At 44.9% G+C, this 19,523-nt stretch overlaps 4 protein-coding genes across 4 annotated transcripts; 2 read left to right on the top strand and 2 right to left on the bottom strand.

The window, feature by feature from the left end:
* Positions 1 to 362: 362 nt before the first annotated feature.
* On the bottom strand, positions 363 to 1,537 carry BHQ10_003617 (uncharacterized protein; the record flags this gene model as incomplete). Its single annotated transcript, XM_040875893.1, has 3 exons — positions 363 to 395; positions 459 to 1,442; positions 1,499 to 1,537. 3 exons carry the CDS (start codon positions 1,535 to 1,537, stop codon positions 363 to 365), a joined length of 1,056 nt encoding a protein of 351 aa, XP_040732121.1.
* A 303-nt stretch (positions 1,538 to 1,840) lies between these two features.
* Positions 1,841 to 3,134, top strand: BHQ10_003616 (uncharacterized protein; the record flags this gene model as incomplete). Its single annotated transcript, XM_040875892.1, has 3 exons — positions 1,841 to 2,134; positions 2,200 to 2,254; positions 2,320 to 3,134. The coding sequence occupies 3 exons, from the start codon at positions 1,841 to 1,843 to the stop codon at positions 3,132 to 3,134; spliced, it is 1,164 nt and encodes a 387-aa protein (XP_040732120.1).
* A 445-nt stretch (positions 3,135 to 3,579) lies between these two features.
* BHQ10_003615 (uncharacterized protein) lies at positions 3,580 to 8,096 on the bottom strand (the record flags this gene model as incomplete). Its single annotated transcript, XM_040875891.1, has 7 exons — positions 3,580 to 3,941; positions 4,006 to 4,304; positions 4,378 to 4,484; positions 4,544 to 4,815; positions 7,079 to 7,247; positions 7,393 to 7,659; positions 7,731 to 8,096. 7 exons carry the CDS (start codon positions 8,094 to 8,096, stop codon positions 3,580 to 3,582), a joined length of 1,842 nt encoding a protein of 613 aa, XP_040732119.1.
* A 1,498-nt stretch (positions 8,097 to 9,594) lies between these two features.
* BHQ10_003614 (uncharacterized protein) lies at positions 9,595 to 13,044 on the top strand (the record flags this gene model as incomplete). Its single annotated transcript, XM_040875890.1, has 5 exons — positions 9,595 to 9,696; positions 9,756 to 10,234; positions 10,484 to 10,793; positions 10,920 to 11,184; positions 12,524 to 13,044. The coding sequence occupies 5 exons, from the start codon at positions 9,595 to 9,597 to the stop codon at positions 13,042 to 13,044; spliced, it is 1,677 nt and encodes a 558-aa protein (XP_040732118.1).
* Between the last annotated feature and the right edge of the window lie 6,479 nt (positions 13,045 to 19,523).

The following is a 19,523-nucleotide window of genomic DNA, read 5'->3' as shown; positions in this document are numbered from 1 at the left end:
TTAGATTATCAAGGACTGTTTCAGTGTACCGAAGTATGGATTTACGTCTTGATAGGCGAGCACCGAATTTTTAATTGAGAGAATCATTATTCTAGAATCTATTAACTCTCTCATATGAGGCTAAACTCTGTCGCGAATATGAAGCATCCCGAAACGAACACACAAAGACGAGCTCTTGGCTTATGTCTGGTCTGTTTGTCATATTCATACTATTGTTTATTGCGCTAGTACACGTAGAAAGACAAATTTATATATAGGTACAACCAGCTCTTCAGGTTCCTAGGTAAGCCAGGCAATGTTGGGCACTTGAAGCGAAAGGCTGTGATGAAGGCAACGCATCTTCATAATCTGTTGCCTTGACTTTACCATAAGCTCACCACTAGCTTGGCATTGATCTAAGACAAAGTCAGTTTGACTCAAAGGAATAAACATCATCAATTGGAAGTTCCATAACAAACCTTATTCAAAGCCTGAAGCTTTGCGACATCTGTAACTTCTGCTAGGGATACCATTTGCACAGAGGGAAATACCTGGCCCCTTCTCACGAATTCGACGGCCTCCAGTACGTCTCCCCTCGTGCCAACCATGGACCCAACAATCCGGATCCCATTGTCGATCAATGTTAGTGGGTGGAACTGGATTTGTTGAGACACGGGAGTGATTCCAACGCAAACCAGCGTGCCGAACGGAGCTACCATCTGTAATGCATCTTGATATGCGCTGCTAGAACCTGCACAGACAATGGCAGCTCTTGCCCCTTGTTTATCGGTCAGTTTTCTAACTACAGCAGGAACATCCCCCTCTTGTTCTATATCCACGTAAGCGTTTGCCCCGAGGCTCAAGCAAAACTCCTTTCTATTGCTGCCCGCATCAACAGCAATAACCCTATAACCCATTTCCCGCGCGTATTGGATACCTAGAGATCCAACTCCCCCTCCTGCCCCCACCAGCACTACCCAGCTTCCGGGTGTGGCATTGCATATTTTCAATGCCTTGTACGCTGTGACACCGGCACACATGATAGGCGCAAGAATCTGATCGGAAGGCCCCTCGGGAAGTTTGATAATATATGTGCTCGGAACAACCGTGAAGCCGGCAAGGGTGCCATCTACCTTGCGGCCAGAGTGAATCTGCTTGACACAATGAGCCTCCCCGCCGTCATGCAGACAGAATGCACAGCTCCCGCAGACGTCTCGAACCCACGACACCCCTACTCGTTGGCCTATCTTCGCTTGTGATTCATCAAGCAAAGAGCCGAGCTTCACGATGCGACCAATTCCCTCGTGGCCCAGTATGCGACGTGTTTCTCCTAGTGCACCGGAAGCTAGTGCGAAATCGGTGCCGCATAGCCCCGTTACGGACCGTTTGATAAGGACGTCAGCCGGACCAAGCTCTGGGAGAGGCAGCTCGATGACTTCAAACTGTATGCCATTCCCTCGCTCCTGATGCGCAACTGTTAGATGAAGAATTTTGGGAAGAAAAGGACTCTAGAGTATACTTTAAGAACAACGGCTTGATGAAACTGTGGCAAATCCATGGTCACGGTATATTTTGGTTGTACGTTGGGGACTAGATTCGTAAGGAGCTGGTGCCCAGAATATGAGTGTTAAATCGAAGCGGCCTTTAGGAGATTAAATTCCCCCTCGGTATTTCATGTTTCGATGGTTTGCCGTTGTCACTTGGGCCGATACCTCGGTGCTCCACTACTCCTCACGACGGCGAGTATGTGGTGGTGGGGATACCCCGACAATGAGCGTATATATTGAAAGTTGAAATCATAAACCGCTGTCAAAGAAATTTAGACTTTTATCTGATCATTAATTTTACCTTGACATGTATCATGGATCTGCAAGCAAACGCAATCTCTTTCTGGAATATCGTCGACGGGCACAATCGAGGAAGCCAGCATACCCATCATGGCATAGATGCCAGGACCGACGCACCCCTGTGGCCTTGTCCAGTTGCTTCACTGGAGGATCTCGATGATGCAGTGAAAGCTGCCCGCACATCACTCGTGAGCTGGGCCGCGACGGATATAAAAGATCGCCAACAAGCATTACTCGCGCTTGCAGAAAGATTATTGGTTGAAAAGGAACTGGTCTCGGGGATTATCTCCAGAGAGACAGGAAAGTCTGTAAGCAAGTCCACGACGGTTGACGTCCATCATTTGCGATAAAATTGATGCTAACTTGGAATCAGAAATTCCTTGGTGATCTAGAGATAGAACACTCTATCAATTACTTAAGGTTCAACGGTAGGTGATGAAGTGTTGGGGGATTGTTGGATAGAAATGTGGAACTAACTCATGAAACGCAAAAGCCGCTCAGTCTTTGTCCGATGAGGTCCTGCATGAGGATAATGAGGTGAAGATCGTCAGCACACACTCCCCTATAGGGGTTGTGGCAGCCATCTGCCCTTGGAATTTCCCACTCGTTCTGGCAACGGCTAAGATAGCAGCGGCGCTCATTATGGGGAACTGTATCATTGTGAAACCATCTCCATTTACACCATACAGTACGCTCAAGTTTGCGGAGATGGCTGCTACCATTCTTCCCTCTGGCGTCTTTCAGGCGCTCAATGGTGATGCCAAACTGGGTGAGTCTATCACTCTGCATCCAGGTATCGACAAAATCAGCTTTACCGGATCAACAACGACAGGGAAGAAGATCATGGCGAATGCAGCTACGACACTGAAATCACTCACTCTTGAGCTCGGTGGAAATGATGCCACTGTGGTCTTCCCTGATGTCTTGATAGATGAAGTTGCTCCCCAGGTTGCTGTTGCCTGCTTCTTCAATGCGGGTCAGATGTGTGTTGCCACAAAACGGGTATACGTCCACGAGAGTATCTACGAGCAGTTTAGGGAGAGCTTTGTGCAAGCTGTACGAAATCTAAGACAAGCCCCCAGCTCTTTGAATGTGTTCGGCCCGTTGCAGAATAAATTGCAATACGAAGTGATACGAAACTTGATTGCGGACAGCCGCGAACAACGCCATCAATTTGCACTTGGAGAAGATCAAATTTCTCAGTCTGGACTCTTCATCGACCCTGTAATTATTGAAAGACCGCCGGATTCAGCGGCATTGGTTCAGAAGGAACAATTTGGTAACAAGCCCGTTCCTTTTCGTGCTTAATAAAGAATAATTCTGACTCCTTTGCAGGACCAATAATCCCGCTTCTATCATGGAAAACCGAAGAGGAAGTTCTCAGAAGGGTCAATGATACAGATAGCGGATTGGGGGCGTGTGTTTGGTCCAAAGACGTGGCGAAAGCAGAGCGATTTGGTCGGAAAATCGAGGTTGGGTCTTTCTGGGTTAATAGTTTTGAAAAGCCTCATCCAGCTGGCTATATCTCAGGTCACAAGCAAAGTGGCATTGGCGGAGAATGGGGGAGGCAGGGATTACTTTCCTACTGCAATTCGCAGACCATTCATGTTTATAAATGATGACAATGAAATTGCTTTACTGTTTGTTGTCTCTAGAGGTTGTGATCAAGTTGTATATGACAGTATTGGATTTAGATATTATACATCACTAAGGTGAGAGCGCAACACGTAGCAACTATTTTGCTACCGGTTACTTAGATTACCTCCGATGTGGCACGTCGATACTCCATGATAACGATATTCAAATGGTGCATTCCGGCATCATAAGCGCAGTCTAAATCCCCCCGTCCAAGGCCCGCAGAATCTGCATTTGACTCATCATCCTGAGAGCCACGGAATCTCTCAAGCAAAATGTTTGCAAGAAGCCAATACTCCTCAGCGTGGCGCATAAACCCTACACCCTTCCATAAGTCCATAGAAATGTTACTACCTTCATCCCTTCGCAGGAGTTCTTGCACTTCCCATAGGCTCTTCCAGTTTGCGAGACCGCTCTCAAGCGTGTGGGAAGTTGGATTGATAGTGTCGCTTTGCATGTGGAAAACAAGGACATGCAATGCTAAATTCCGAGACGGAGACAATTTAAATGTCAGAACGTACACAATGGACAGATAACAACGCACCTGATATAATGCTGAACATATCTAATGTACTCATCTCGGAAAAAGTGGTCTGTAATTCTAGCGACATCTCCTGGCGGCAAATCTTGCGAATGGCGGTTCGAAGAGACATTCTGCTACCCTCCCAAAGCATAGCGGATGTCCATTTCCCAAACAGATTTAGACATGCATCTGCAGAACATGTTTGGAAACACTCTTCAGAGCAGGTTAAATCCATCTGTAGCTCAGAAATAATCATTCGCGGCGGAGAGTTATAAAAGATCGCAAATGCGACGTCGAGAAGGAATACATACGTCAACGTCCTGGTAGCCAAGCTCATGTTATTGTTTTGAAAACAGATAAACAATAGCTAGGAATGTTACGTATTTCACATACCGTATGATTTGCTCTTTAAGGATGAATTGACGCCACCATACTTCCGAGATTTCGACAAAGCGATGATCCTCATGGGTTGCGCTGCTGATTCCGAAGCTTCTGGCGAACTTAAATACTCTAATGTTAGACTTTTCAGATGAGGAAGTGCAGATAGCATAATTCTCACCATGAGCACCGATGCGAAGCGGGACTGGCGTATCCGTATTTTGGCATCTTCCGATCCCTCCCAGGTTTGTATGAGGCAGACGAAGTATATTGCCTGGAGACATTCGAGTTTCTTGGATAAATCCAAATTTTGCTGATTCCACAATGCATTTGTGAAGGCGGTCTCCTCCACTATGTCGAACCATATTTTGGCAGACTCATTGTCCTGGGGGTGAGGTGAGACACAGGCACCAATAACGACCACCGTAGCGAGAAGGACAGGGGAGGCTTTCTCTGCTTGAAACGTAGGTTTATGTAGAATAGGACAGTGGCGGTACCATAACAACCAGAACAATCTGAGAAAGCGTCGAATATTCATCGGACTGAAAAACTGCGTACAGAGGTTTTCCATCAAATTTGACCAACCAGACGCCACCTGGCGGTACCTAGAGGCGTTTGAAACATTTTGCTTGAGAAGCTCTACTATGGCAAGGGACTGAGGAAGTAGAGTGTCCCCAATCCAGTCCATCAAGACAAAGCTGCTATTTGGCTTATCTAGCGATGTATCGCAGCGAGAATAATCGTCTCGTCGATTATCAACGACGCACTTATTCCAGGGAATAATTTGATCCGTTATTTGATATTTTTGCCAGTAATTCTGGCATTCAAATGAATCACTTAGACCGGTGACAGTGGTAATCCGCGAGAGGAAGATCAGCGATCCTGCGCCTGCAGTGGACGAGAAGCTCAGCGAAGGCGGAGATAGTTGGAATGGGTCATTGTAGATATCCCAGTCATATAGGCTAAGCTCAGGGTTATCGGTCGGCAAGTTTGCCGAGCTTGAACTGACATCTTCCAAGTTGCTTGATATCTGGGTAAAGGACTGTTCATGGACGATCCATGACATGCCGGGACCTATAACCCTCTCTAGAGAGCCAAGTCTCTCATAAGAGCAGGTCTCCCTCTTCGTCCGACAAGGTGTACAGGGCGAATCAAACGTACAAGCCTTCTTGAGACGAGCGCAACGGTCGCATGCTCTTGGCCTCCTGCCTTTGCGGCTATCGAGTGCGTTTGAGATGCTGACTCCTGTGTCCACGTAGAAACTGCATGACCTCAAGTGGCGTTTGAGGACGTCCCTTCGATTGAAAGAGCGTGCACAAAAGGTACACTCATACAGTCGCTTATCATCGTCTAGGTATGCGGTATACTTAGATCCATGCTAAAGCTAGGAAACTCAAGAGAATGGGGAAACTTACGCGAGGCTTAAGTGACGGAGAAGGTGCTCATTTCGACGAAAGGCAGCGGGGCATATGGTGCAGCGGAGCTGGGGAGCCGTATCCATTGTTCATAGGAAGATAGTAATGGTGGACTCAGAACAGATGCTGTGAAGGTTTGCCGGAAATCGACTGCTTATACGGGCTTTTCCCGCCTCCGCAACTTCACCCCGCATCACCGCATCACTGGTAATGGAGGCGAAGTTCACCAGTATGTTGTTTTAGTCTGAACCCCACCCAGTGGTGATATGGGGGTCAGATGAGATCCATGCGTTATGTGGAACTCACCGTGATTGGATATGTGGACGAGGTCGGCAATCATAACACAAGCAATTGCCGGTAGATGTATACGTCGACGGCAAAGAGGATCAAGAATACAGTCTCAACCGATATGATATCTGAGTGGAACTTTTGCAAATCTTGCATATTAAGTCAAGGCGAAATAGCCTAAAAGATCATTTATGCTAGTTTATCTCTGGTTGTGACATGTGGCTAGCCAGCCGTAAGGCTTTTGCGTCACATACGTTAGGATTCTAGTGATCTTGGGATATCTTATCCTAGTAGCTCTAGTACTAGTATATAATTTGTATATCAAATGTGCCTTTATGTGTAGGAGCTACTAAAATGTGTTCCCCCTATGATTATATAACTAGTACCAGGAACTACTGGCTGACAGTCTATTAATTACATATACTAAATCTACTAGTAATATTAAGTATAAAAAAAGAAAAAAGAAAAAAGAAAAAATTAAATATCTTTTACTAGAAGGCTCTTTCATGTATATATTTCTTTTATTCTTTTATTTTCTAATATAATACTACTAAGAGCATTCATGTTATAGCATCGCCTAGTGTCCTTGCCCTAAGTATGGATTGCTCCGGTCAACCCCAACAGCGCTCTATCAAGTCCTTGAGGCTCAGAGAATTTTCACATTTAGCTTGTCGTGACTCTGATCACTTATCTATTAGCTATAACATTCTTAATCTTCTGATATTAATATAATAATAGATTATAATAGCTATATATATATATATACTAGATACTAATAGTATTAAAGAATACTTAGAAACTAATAAAAAATTCCTTCTCCCAGCCCTAACTTTGGGTCAGCTTTTTACTTGATTTACTTTACTATTTTCAAAGAGTAGCCCTACTTGATTGTAAAATAAGACATATCGACATACGCATGAACTTTTAATTCATTCCGCGGCTATTGACCGCATGACGATTTGACGATGCTGCATATTGAGCAGTTATTGTTTAGTGGTACTTGTCCTACTCACTATATTTCTTAACAATATCTAGAATCGCTTCATTGACCTCCCGTGGACTAGTTGCATTCAGGTAATGACCACCACCTTGCACCATCGTCAATCTAGCTTCCTTGGACGAGGTAAAAAGTTTGATCTGCTCGGCGGGGAGAGTTGTGCCGAAAGGGGCGTCCTCGGTACCCTATTGCATAGGAATGATTAGTCAATAGTATGCGCATGTTACGGGAGGACAAATTAACCTGCAACCAATACACAGGACACTTAATATCTTGCAGCCTTAATAACAACCCATCCCTGGAGAGGAGGTTGATTGAAGCCATTCGAACCTTTTTGCGGCCCTCTTCTCCAATATAAGTGGATTTCAATGTTTCCTTCCAGAAAGCTAGGGTTTCTGCAGAGACAGTACCGCTAAAACCCAGACTAGCCACCATGCCGCACCAAACATCATCAATGATGAATTCCGGAGTTTCTGTCTTGCTCGTCCATTTCTCTACGAAGGGTCCGATAATGGCATTGGGCTCCCAGGCTCCTTGTTCGCGTGATTTCGCCGATTCATAATCCATGGATGTACCTAGGGGTAGAAGACCCAAGATCTTTCAGCCAGTCAGAATGAATTTCACAATCAGAGTGATAAACTCATTCATTTATAGACCAGAAAACATACCTTCTCGGGCATCAACAACGCCATACGAACAACAACCCAGCCGCCTTGGCTAGTACCGAGCGCAAAGGCTCTCTTAATACCAAGCTTTTCCATCACTTGCAAAGCCATTATCGCCGAGTCCCAATACGTAAAATGCTCGTTTGGTGAGCTCGTCGAGCCATGGCCAAGAGGCTCAATGGCTAAGAGGTTTACCGCATCGGTTAAATTCTTATCTTCAAATTGCTGTTGATAAAGCGCAACTGTAGTGCACATTGAATTTATCATAACCACTGTTGGATTTGAAGAATCATATCCGTTGCCTGACAAGAAATAGCCGGCTTTGATACCACCCAAATGGGGGACATCAATTGTCGAACTGGAAATCATTGTTTTATTCCTCGTCGCGCTGAATCTATCCAAAGACCAATGCAAGACAAGGAATAGATTCCCTATGCTGGAAGTATTGACGAAAAAGTTGTGTATATGACATCCGAAGACGTTCACGAGATTTCAGGTTGATATTAAGTTTTCGGCCCCTTAGAAATTACTGTTGTCCCTCGCCATCCCACTCCATACATCAGTGCCTTCGTTTAATCTCTATAGTACGCATGATTGGTTGATTAATGCGATGAAAGAGACGCTAAACGTTGTAGTTATCTGTATCTGATTTCGAAACGAGGCCCCTGGTGTCAAGTCGTCAAGCAAACTTTCTAGAACTTCCCTTTAGGGTTAAGTCCCCGTCAAAGTCGGCTTGAGTAGCGTGTACCAGGAAATCCCCATTTTTCCTCGTCAACACGAGGGGATCTGAGCGCTGAGGGTCTAATAATGAATGACACCGCAGCTCCATCGTGTGGATTATTCAAATTGTACACCAACCTTTTGTTAAAAAACCGACGATTCGGCAGCCACTCCTCTCCTCTATACTAGTAGTATACACGGCCGTCAGCGCAGTCAAGCCGGATAACTCGGGGTGCTAAGCAGTCAATGAGCTCGGCTAAGTTAGGAGCTAGTGAAGGGCTCAAGAGTACACTAAAACTTCTAAGACGTCCTTTCTACTAGCTGTTAGACTCATTCTTAACGCTGATCGGACCAAAAAGAGGATTTATACCCAATTGCCAATATTCATATGGCCAATCAAAGGTTTAAGGCTCCAACTGGAATCGTCCTAAAATCCTTAGTGAACACTAGCGGTACGCACAGTGGCTCCCGAGGGCTTAATGCTGATGAGCATATTAATACAGACGTATCACACATATTACAGTAAAACCTGGATATGAGAAACCAAATTTATAACACCACGCTAATTGTGTCAATAATGGATACATGATAGGGATCACTAGCCAATTAAAATTGTAATTTTTAAGCACATCCCTGAATATAGACACAATTTTACCTAAGTGTCTCCTATATAAATGTGCTTCTAGCCAGTTTGATCACGTGTAGATCATGTGTAATGAATATTATTGGCTTAAAATGACGCTAGTAAAAGCACACCTGAGTTATAGCACCAAAAGATTTCTGCCTGATTAGGGTGCTTATATCCAGGGTTTACTGTACTACGGGGACCAGGGTCCAATCTAGATACATAGTGAGTCGAGTAGGCGATTGACAGGCTAGCGCCTCTATCCGCTCCTGCACGGTCCAATAATTTGGACTATGAGAAAAATTGCATACCTCGACACCCACTCAATTGATTCTTTTCTGTTATTGAAATATGACGGACAGACAGACCATGACTTTTGCTTCCCCTGGAAGTTGTCATCGTCTCGTCGCATATCTGTTTGCTTTTTGGCTGTCTTTCATTCATGAATTTGAACGTATCATTACTATGAGTAGTCACGCTCCAGATGACCTACAGCCATGGTCAATCGCAGTGACCGCCAGCATGACTTCTCTGGCATTCTTTTGTGTCTGCTTGCGTCTCTTGTCTCGGTATGAGCGGAAACAGGCTCTCTGGTGGGACGATTATATGATTGTCTTTTCCATGGTATGTGTGCCGCACATACTCTGTCAAATACAAGAGTCAACCACTGACAAGTGTGAAAGGCGTGGAATTTGATAGTGGTCGCATTTATTTCTCTGATGATTCATGCTGGTATGGGTCTCCATGTTACAGTGGTCGGTGTTGAGGGTGCCGTATTGATGGCCAAGTATCTCGTTGTGGCCGAGGTTCTCTACGTGTACAATCTAGTCTGGACCAAGCTGTCCTTTTTGTTGATGTACTACCGAATTTTCCACTTCGATTACTTCAAGCGATGGGCCTACGCCATTGGCGGCTTTGTCATTATTTGGGTTATCATCGTCACTTTTCTTTTTGTTTTCATCTGTGTGCCAGTTCAGAAGTTATGGTATCCTGAACTGCCTGGTCATTGCATCAATCAAGTGGGAACTTGGATCGCCAACGCTTCATCGACGATTGCCACCGACTTGGTGATTCTAATTTTACCTATGCCCCAGATTTGGAAACTGCAATTGGGTAAAGTGGAAAAGGTGGCTTTAACTCTGACATTTTGTCTCGGGTTTTTGTAAGTCTGCTTTCTCAAAAGAATGAATCTTTTTTTTCTTCAAATTAACGCGAAGACCATGCATAACGTCGTGTTCGCTTCTGTCTACCGCTTTACAGTCCTGTTTACCTACAGTTCCGAAGATCCGACTTACACGCTCACTCGCACAGTCGGCTGGACAGTAATTGAAATGTCCGCAGGAATAATGTCAGCATGTCTCCCGACGATGCGACCTGCGTTTATTTTCTTGACTCGCTCTATTGGGATTAGGCGTGCCCCAACACCCTGGAGTTCTCGCATCACCGCGTCCAGACTCACGAAGAGCCAGGGCAATAGACCACTCGACAACAGCAATAACACCCTACGGAAGGATAGCCCACACGCCTTCTCACAAATTCCCGACAATAAGCTGGGCTCTAGGGATGATTGGGACCCAAACTCCAACGATACGTCGCTAAGACCTGACAAGTGTGCGGAAATGATTACCAGGGTGATGGGCTCGAGGGGCGATGAGGATAGCTTGGAGGGCGATGAAGTTCCGTTGCACAATATTAGAATACAGACCGACTTTGAGCGGATGGTTAAATAGATGGCTGCTGTCCATGCTGACTGTATTTAAGAAACTATGAATTATAATATCTCTTTAATTAATAATCCTAACAGTAGATTCCAGTGCAATAACTGTTACCTCACTTTTTTGGAACAGGCCAAGGCACATCCCGATGCAACTGCAATCACCACGTCCGATGGGAAGCAAGTCTCTTATATTGACACGCTTAGTCAAGCCCGAAGCATTGGTTATATTCTGCGGAAATCTGGGATCCGACCTAAACACCACGTCGGCATTCTAGCCCGCCCTGGAATTGATACACTCATTGCGGGAATTGCCATTTTGATGATAGGCGCGGCCTACGTTTCCCTGGACCCAGATCACGCACCGGACCGCCTTAGTTTCATGGCGTCAGACGCCAGTTTGAAAGTGCTTCTGTTTGATACCTCTGTTAGCTTCGTAGCAGAGAGTGTGATCTCTAATATTGAGCCAACAAAAAGACAACAGCTGCTGGAAATAAGCGTCGCTGCCGTCTCGCAAGATGAATTAAAAGTTCAGCCTTCCTCTCCTCACAATCCTTCTTACATAATATACACCTCAGTAAGTATAACCATTGAAGCTAGTTGAGGCATGTCCACCTATATATATTGATTCGTCACAGGGTAGCACAGGGTATCCAAGGGGCATTGTGGTAAATCATGCCGAGATGCAACAGATGTTGGCAAGTACAAGCGCCAAATTCCGGTTCTCTCCGCAAGATTGTTTTCTCCAGCAATCTTCGCTATACTTCGATATCTCTGTAGTTCAAGTATTTTCAGCTTTAACTGCTGGCAGTCAAATCTGCGTACCTGTTGGCAATATTCGAAAGGACCCTTGTTTGTTGGCCGAATTCATGCGGAAATCGTCCACATCAGTGACATTCTTTAAACCCACTGAGCTAAATTTTTTGGTTGAATGTGCCAGTGATATTCTCACAAGGTGCACTCAACTACGGATTATCCTTATGGGTGGGGAGGTGTTGCTACCTCGACTAGCAAAACGTTTCTATGATCTCGGAGGACCTGCAAAGTTGTACAATACCTGGGTTCCTAGTGAGCTGGTAGTACAAGCTGTGATTGGCGGGGTTACTTATCCCCACCAACGATGCTACTCATGTTCCATTGGGTCGTCCAATGCCTAACTGTCGCGCGTATGTTCTCGGTCCTCGTGATGAGCTCTTGCCCATTGGGTTCATTGGTGAGCTCTATATGGGTGAAAGCCAAGTAACGGCAGGATATTTGAATCGGCCGATGGAGAATCGACGAGCTTTCCGAAATGACCCGTTTGGTACAAGCGATGATCGAGCCAGAGGCTGGTCTAGACTGCACAGATCAGGTGATCTAGGCCGATTCCTTCTCGATGACCAGTTGGAATTTCATGGTCGGTTTTTGGGAGACAAGTAGGTAAAGCTGAGAGGCTTTCGCATTGATCTAAGAGAAATTGAAAGCCAGCTGTATCAAGCCACGTCTATTAAGATATCAGTGACCAAGAACAAAGAATACCCGAGGTCTGTGTTGTTGTACGGGAAGCTACGTCGGGCTCAGCTTCAATTTCTCCTCTTCATGATGAGAAAACAATCGTTGCGTTTGTGGTAACCAAGGTACCCATGAAAGATATTTGTCAAAGGAATGAATATGCGATCGAGTTAGAGGCTCGAATTCAAAATCACTTAAACTCCTACATGTTACCTACTGGGTACGTCTTTTTTAAACGCCTTCCAGTAACAGTCGGTGGTAAAATCGACCGTCCCAACCTCCAACATCGCAATATCAGCGATGACATCGTTTTACCTATTGAAGAAAATCTCTCGACAAATAAGGCAAATGGCAGTACTATGGATCTGGAGACTCCTCCAGATGATGATTACGTGAATGACGTCCTTGCTGACTTCCGCCAGGTGTTAAAAAGGGAGCAGATCTACCCTCATGCCAACTTTTTTGAGATTGGTGGAAACAGCCTTCTGGTACTCAGGCTTCGATCCAAATTTCAGCGCAGATTTGATTTTTCTCTGAATTTACCAGATTTGATCAACCTCAAGACTGCGCAGGGGATTGTTGAGTTTATTTGCGCCCTCAAGAACCCTTGGGGAACTGTTGCTGTTCCTGATATCACGATTGATTGGATTCAGGAAACCGCTCTCCCATCCGGTCTTGAATCAAAACTATTTTCAGTTGCCTTGAAGAAATATAGCAGAAAGGCCGAACTACTGGCGCAGACACTTTCGTTGGCGCTCATCTTGTAGCTCGCATTCTAGTTACAAACCCCGTTGTCAAGATTTATGCCATTGGCGGCACAAGCGAACTAGGTATTCAGACCTTGTTCAAAAAGATAGACGATTACCATCTATTTAGCGGCGGATGTACTGTCGACGATTTCCTCAAACGCACCACCTGCATTTCTGGCGGTGCCTTGGTCTCACAACAACTAGACCTCACTGGCACTGCTTTAACGAGCTAGCAAGCACCATAGACACTATCTATTACCTCGCTGTCGAAGTTTCGCTTCTAACGACCTATCTACAACCGAAACCATTCAATGTTATGACCTTACATATCATTCTAGAATTAGCAAGCGAGGCCGAATGTACACCTGAGATCTATTACCTCTCAACGACCAACGTGCCGCATATCCAGTCGTGGACGGATACCACGCATACGTACCTAACGGTCAGCTCTAAGGAAGAGACAGTCCAACATTTTGCACTTCCTCCGACTACGGACAAGAGCTATTTCAAGTCTCGATGGGTTGCGGAAATGCTGCTCACAACTGCTGCAGAACAAGGGTTCCCAATCAAGATCTACCGTTCTTCAGCGATAACTGGGAATACAGAAACTGGTGTAAAAAACCCAGAGGACAGCTTCGTTTGAAAAATGGTGATGAGCATGATTAAGCACGGTGCAGTGCCTGAAATTCAAGATTCTGTTATCGACTTTATCCCGGTTCATTACCTTGTGGCAACAATGTTGGATTTATCCGGGAGCCAACAAGACGTTGCCGGGATACGATTTCCTTCTATTTACCATCTGTGTAATACGAAGCCATTGCCCCTATCAATCTTCCTGAACTTGTAACAGGTATCAATACGGGAAGCAAAATAAGCGGTCAATCCATCTCTATTCAAGACTGGTTGGAGATTGGCGGCGAGCAGCCGGATAAACAAGAGCAGCTCCGAAGAGTCGCGATCCAGGAGTATACGATTGGTGGGTATTGCACTTTTGCGTTGGATTACAGTGAACAGATGCTGCATTGAAAAGTGTGACCGGAGCGGTTGCATGCCTTCCGGTGGATTTGGAATACTTGAGGAGGCTGTAACCTGAATGTCGAAATTGAAACGTATTTAGATTTAGGTATCGGCGTTAGGACAGAAAAAACAAACAATTGTTGAGTGAAATTGGATCACCTTTGGCACAGTTTATGATCAAAAAAAGTGTAAACGTGCCGCGCCATACATTCAAAATCATTGTTAGAGCACTAAGTGACTATCTAGTATCCAGGAATGCCGTTGAAATTCAGTACAAAGATGAACATACTCGTAAAACGTTTTGGGTATTATTTTATTACACGATCCTTATAATAAGGAAGGCTCATGAACAATGTACAATGAAAAAAAGGACAATCAACCTCCCACTACGTAATCCATTTCCCAATAGTCTCACCAAACCAACTCTTAGCCTTCCCCTGCCTCTTCTCCAGAAACTCTTGCCGCTCCTTGATCAACGGCGCTACTTCTTCGGAATACTTCTTCTTCTGCTCAATATCAGCTTTGATAGACTGGATTTCGAGTTCTCGTTGATGCGGTGTAAGCTTCTCTAATGATTGGGGCAGCTCATAGCCTTCGGGGAGTTGTTGTCCACCGGGAATTATGGTATTATTATTATCATTACTCGGCGATACGGGTTTGGCATTTGGATTGAAGAGAGACGTGATTGGGGGCGTGGCTCTTGTCCGACGGCGCGTGCTTCGGCAACTCGGTTCTCATAGTCGAGCATTTGGTGATATAGTTTGTCGGCGTGTACTTGCATGCGTTCCTCTTTTTCTTCGTCTCAGTTGAAGGAGGCGGCGTAGCCGAGGGCTTGGAGGAATTTCTTTTTAGTTGCTAGTATACAACATTGCCCATCGAACAGAAAAAGACAAATGGCTGGGAATGAGAGAGACAAACGGCTTGTGTGATATAGCATTTCGAGAACTTCCTATTCTCATCTGAACACACGATGTTTTGCCAGGGCATTTCTATCGTCTTTCTGCATATTATTATATCTTCAATAGCATATGTCGGTTCTGATCACCATGTTCACGATCATCATAGAGTGCTTTCTAAGCGATCAATCTCTGATACTATCCCTGGCATTACAATTGGCATGCCAGATCCACATACCTTGACAAATTTTACGGTTCCTGTTACGTTTGGGGAAGAAGGGTATGCTACACCCCGAAGCTTAGAAGCTATTTGAAAGTCGGCTTTAACACCAGCAGGCTCATTGGCCCGATTCATGTAGGCACTCCCGGGCAACTCATTTACGCTCAATTCGATACTGCATTCAATGGGATGATGGTTGAATCTACTGATTGGAAAGGTTCTACTCTTGTGTATAATCATCTAGATTCAACATCATGGTAGATTATTGCCCTCCCTATAATCAGATATTTGAGGACGGCACTACAGCGATGGCAAATTTCACGGTGGAGACATTGAACATTGGGGGCTTCCTCTATTCCGATGTCTAATTTGGCCTGATGTATCAATATAGCAGTGAACTGATTATGCCCTTTAGCGGGGCTAGTGGTATTATAGGTCTTACTCCTTCCCAACAGCAGCACTTAGGATTCCTTAATTTTATGTATGCTGTTCAGGATCAGCTAATAGGTATGTGTTTATAAGCGCAATGTGACTAGATTTTAACAGCGTGTTTAGAATGGACCTGTTCTCTTGACTTGTCTCGCACGTGGAAAAATGGAACATGGAGCTTTGGAAGTCTAAGCAGCGTAGACGCTTTGTCGTAGTCTGATCAAGGCTATTGGCCATCCTATGCTGAATGGGCATAAAATGCCCTACGATATTGATGACGACGCTATACTACCTAGTACGTGCTTGCAGCCTTCCAAAAAAAGCGAAATAAACGTTTCGCCGTACGTATCACATCGACACTGTTCCTGTATAATGTACTCTATCTGCGTGCAGAGGATCAAGGAAGAGTAGCTTGCGGTTATATCTTCAGGCCCGACTGCTAGGAATTCTGCAGCGCTCTTTCACCCTAGCCGTAGAATCCACGAGACTCGGCGACTGTGGAGGTTGGCGGGGTGTAGCCATCGAAAAACATTCCATAATGCGGTCGACTAAGGTGGGAAAGACTATGGCATCGTATTTATACTCTTCCTGGTCCCGAGCGGTGCGCAGGATGCTTTCTACGATCATCATATCCGGGGAATGTCTGATGAGCTTCTTAATAGCTGGGGACTGAAAGCCCAACTTATATGCGAACATTACTATCTTATAGATTACTAATGCGTCTAGCGTTTTATTTTGGGATTTCGCCGAGTTGGGTGTGGTCAATGATCGTATTGCTCTGGGGTACACACGCATTGCATATAGTATATGAAATCAATTGTCTTACTTACCTGATCGTTGACTAGCTGGTGCCCTTCACTAAGAGAGCAGGTAGACACTTATTTCGGATAGCTAGGCTCAATTTCCCGGTCATGCCAAAAGGATTAATTACTTTTCACAGGGCCAAACAGACACTTCTGTTCAAGCCTTCGACGTACAGGGTCTTTGATTGGCTACGAGTGGCTATAGAGGATGGCTGCGTTGCTAAATACCCATCCATAGCGATCAGATCCTATATCAAGGTTTCCTTCTAATGAATGCCACCGCTGCTAGCCTACCTATCTAGTTTAGAAATATAAAAGTAGGTAATTTAATTATATTCAAAGGATTACTCTATATTTTTAGTGTATTATTCTGCTGGGATGGCGTAGCGAATAGGAGTTGTCCTTAAACTTCCACCAAATGTGATGGAAGATGTATCACTTTATACAGGTTCTTACAGAATGGATGTTAAAATTTGATTCATCTAGTGAATTAACTGTATAATTTACAGTATTTTATAGCATATGCAACACCTATGCGAGGGATATACGTAGTAGGTTGGTTTCGTAACAATCAGCGCACTAGTGCCATATAGGGTTAGTCCCTCCGGGCGTAATGAATTCAATTCAATTCAAAATGATGATAATTATGACAGGATTACTTTATACGCATTACCACTCAATTTCTCAAATTATCATCCTCACCGTCGTCGTCACCATCATCACACTCTTTCGCCTCTGTCTTCTAAAATAATCTCGATGACTCCACAGCAACCACTGTTCCATTGTCACTTCCCCGGATGTGGCCTTAGCTATCGACGCAAGGAACACCTTACTCGCCATGCCAAAAGCCACTTCCAAGCGCAGTCTTATGGATGCCCTTTTTGTAGTCGAGTTTTTGCAAGGAATGATACGCTCCGTCAACATGTCCGCACGAACCATAAAAACAAGGAGTTGCAGTCATGCCGGGCAGTCCAAGCCTGCGAGTTCTGTCGCCTGCGAAGGTCAAAATGTAACGGACAGCGTCCCTGTGATGCCTGTTCCCAGCGAGGGATTCAATGCTCCTATTCCCAGAATCCGCGACGCCGCGCATTGGAACAGAGATTGCGTAGTCCTGATAGCCACATGAACTCAACGGCATCTAAAGAGGCGGGTTGTACCTATTCCATGTATTCTTCTGTGGCGGGATCAAGTTTTCTCCAGCGGACGGAAGCGATTGAGAATAGCCCATGTGAAATTGTACCATACGTTGAGGCTTACTTCGAGAAATTCCACCCAAAATGGCCATTTTTACACCCTGCTACGTTTGATGCAGACCATGAGCCAGCATTTTTCCTACAGTCAGTGGTTATGGTGGGACTTTGGGTTACTGGGGAAAGCAATATGCAACAAACGGCAAAATATCTACATCAGAAACTCACCTCATCAATCTATGAACAAAAAGTAAGTTACATATTCTCATTTCATTTTTGTCTGTTCTATAATATATTTATACCTAGTGCTACAGGAGAAATGGGCCATATCGAATCACCACAATGAGTCACTGGAACCAAATGATACACCCTCGTCTGCGCTTACCCCTTGGCCTATGGCAACCTATCAAGGGATATTGTTACAGCTAATTTTCTCCCTTCTTCTGTGTTCTGACCAAATGGATCTGCAATTGACTCACACACTGCCTGAAAAACAATCTCAGCTTCTCGTCGCTCTTGTCCGCACCTGTCGAAAGCAGAATATGTTCTTTTACCCCTCGATACTCAATCAATTCGCGGCAGGCGTGGCTCCCCATGTATTCATATGGCTTGGTGTCGAAGAGGTCAAACGATTCTGCTTGTCATTGTACAAGGTTTGCCGGCAATCCCGAGTACATGACCCAAAGCTTTTGAAGGACGCGCGCAGTTTCAGTCCCCATTGTGGACCACGACTGTCCTGGGAGAACCTTCTGTCTCTATCAGATTTGCAATTTGCTTTGCCAGATAGCGATGAGCTCTGGCATGCTACTTCAGGCTTGGCTGCGCGGCTCGCGAAAAATCAGGCCGCGTATGACAATGGAAACATTGAGGAAAATTGGATTTCTCAAACTGCTCGGCTTTTGCAGCCTCGGAATATACAGTTTCAGTGGATATGACACTTTTTAAAGTTGAGCTCCATACAGTGTACATAAGTCTCTTTTGCGGAGGGATAATTGCATGGAAAGGTGAAAACATAGCATAAAAAATATATTAGCTAATACGCAACATGAAAAACTCCCTGTGAGTTGGGATGCCGTATCGGTTACAAAGCACGATACTCTGTCCACATGCCGAGGCTACTGAAATAGACTATACTATAGCTAACAAGCCGGAGTCACTCTTTTCTGTTATCTAAGCAGTACAATATAATAAGACTACAAGTATGAAGCAGTCATGTAGGTTTTTCAGGTCTCCCAGATAATAATTACTAAAAGCCTAAGCTATGAACTTATGCCAATGCCACCTTATCTCCTAAATACGCAATGAACACATCGCCCGTCCTAAGAGGTGCTGCCACCGATTTCAAACGCTTGTGTGCCTCGCAGTCAGAATAGTAGAAGTTCATATCATCCACATTGCGGAAGGTTGTCTCAACAGCTAGTGTATAGTCCTTGGTCCGTACATCGGGCAAAGTGCGACCAGCTTAAACGGAGAGTATATAAGGTTTCGAGTCCTGTATTTCGGCCATGGACGGACCAATAAGTACTGTCAGAAGATCTGGTACGACACACCCTGTCAATGCCGATAAGTGGTCATAAGCATACCCTCTTTGCTTCCTGAGCAAAGTTACGATATTCATCCAAGAGAATGAAAATATTCTCCGGCTTAGAGATGTTGAACATGGAAATACTGGCGGAAGCTCGCTTTCTTCTCAGACGGTAGATATATATTTTCGCTGAGATCGTAGACAAATTTTCAAAAAGGGTTTGTGTGAAACTCATCGTATATTTAAGGCGACTTCCACGTCAACCTCCATCGAGCTTCGACTGTAGTTGGTAGGATGCTACCTAGGTCTCCGGAGTCGGTATCAATGCGAGATGCCGTGGGGACGTTATCCCAGCGGTAACCCATTGTGGCTTCATGTTCCACTTTAAGTCAGTAATGGCAAAACTAATTACTAACT

This window comes from Talaromyces amestolkiae (genome assembly GCF_001896365.1).
Source record: "Talaromyces amestolkiae strain CIB chromosome Unknown scaffold5.1, whole genome shotgun sequence".
Lineage (NCBI taxonomy): Eukaryota > Fungi > Ascomycota > Eurotiomycetes > Eurotiales > Trichocomaceae > Talaromyces > Talaromyces amestolkiae.
The sequence above is the reverse complement of the archived record's forward strand: the minus strand, read 5'-3'. Positions and strand labels throughout refer to the sequence as shown.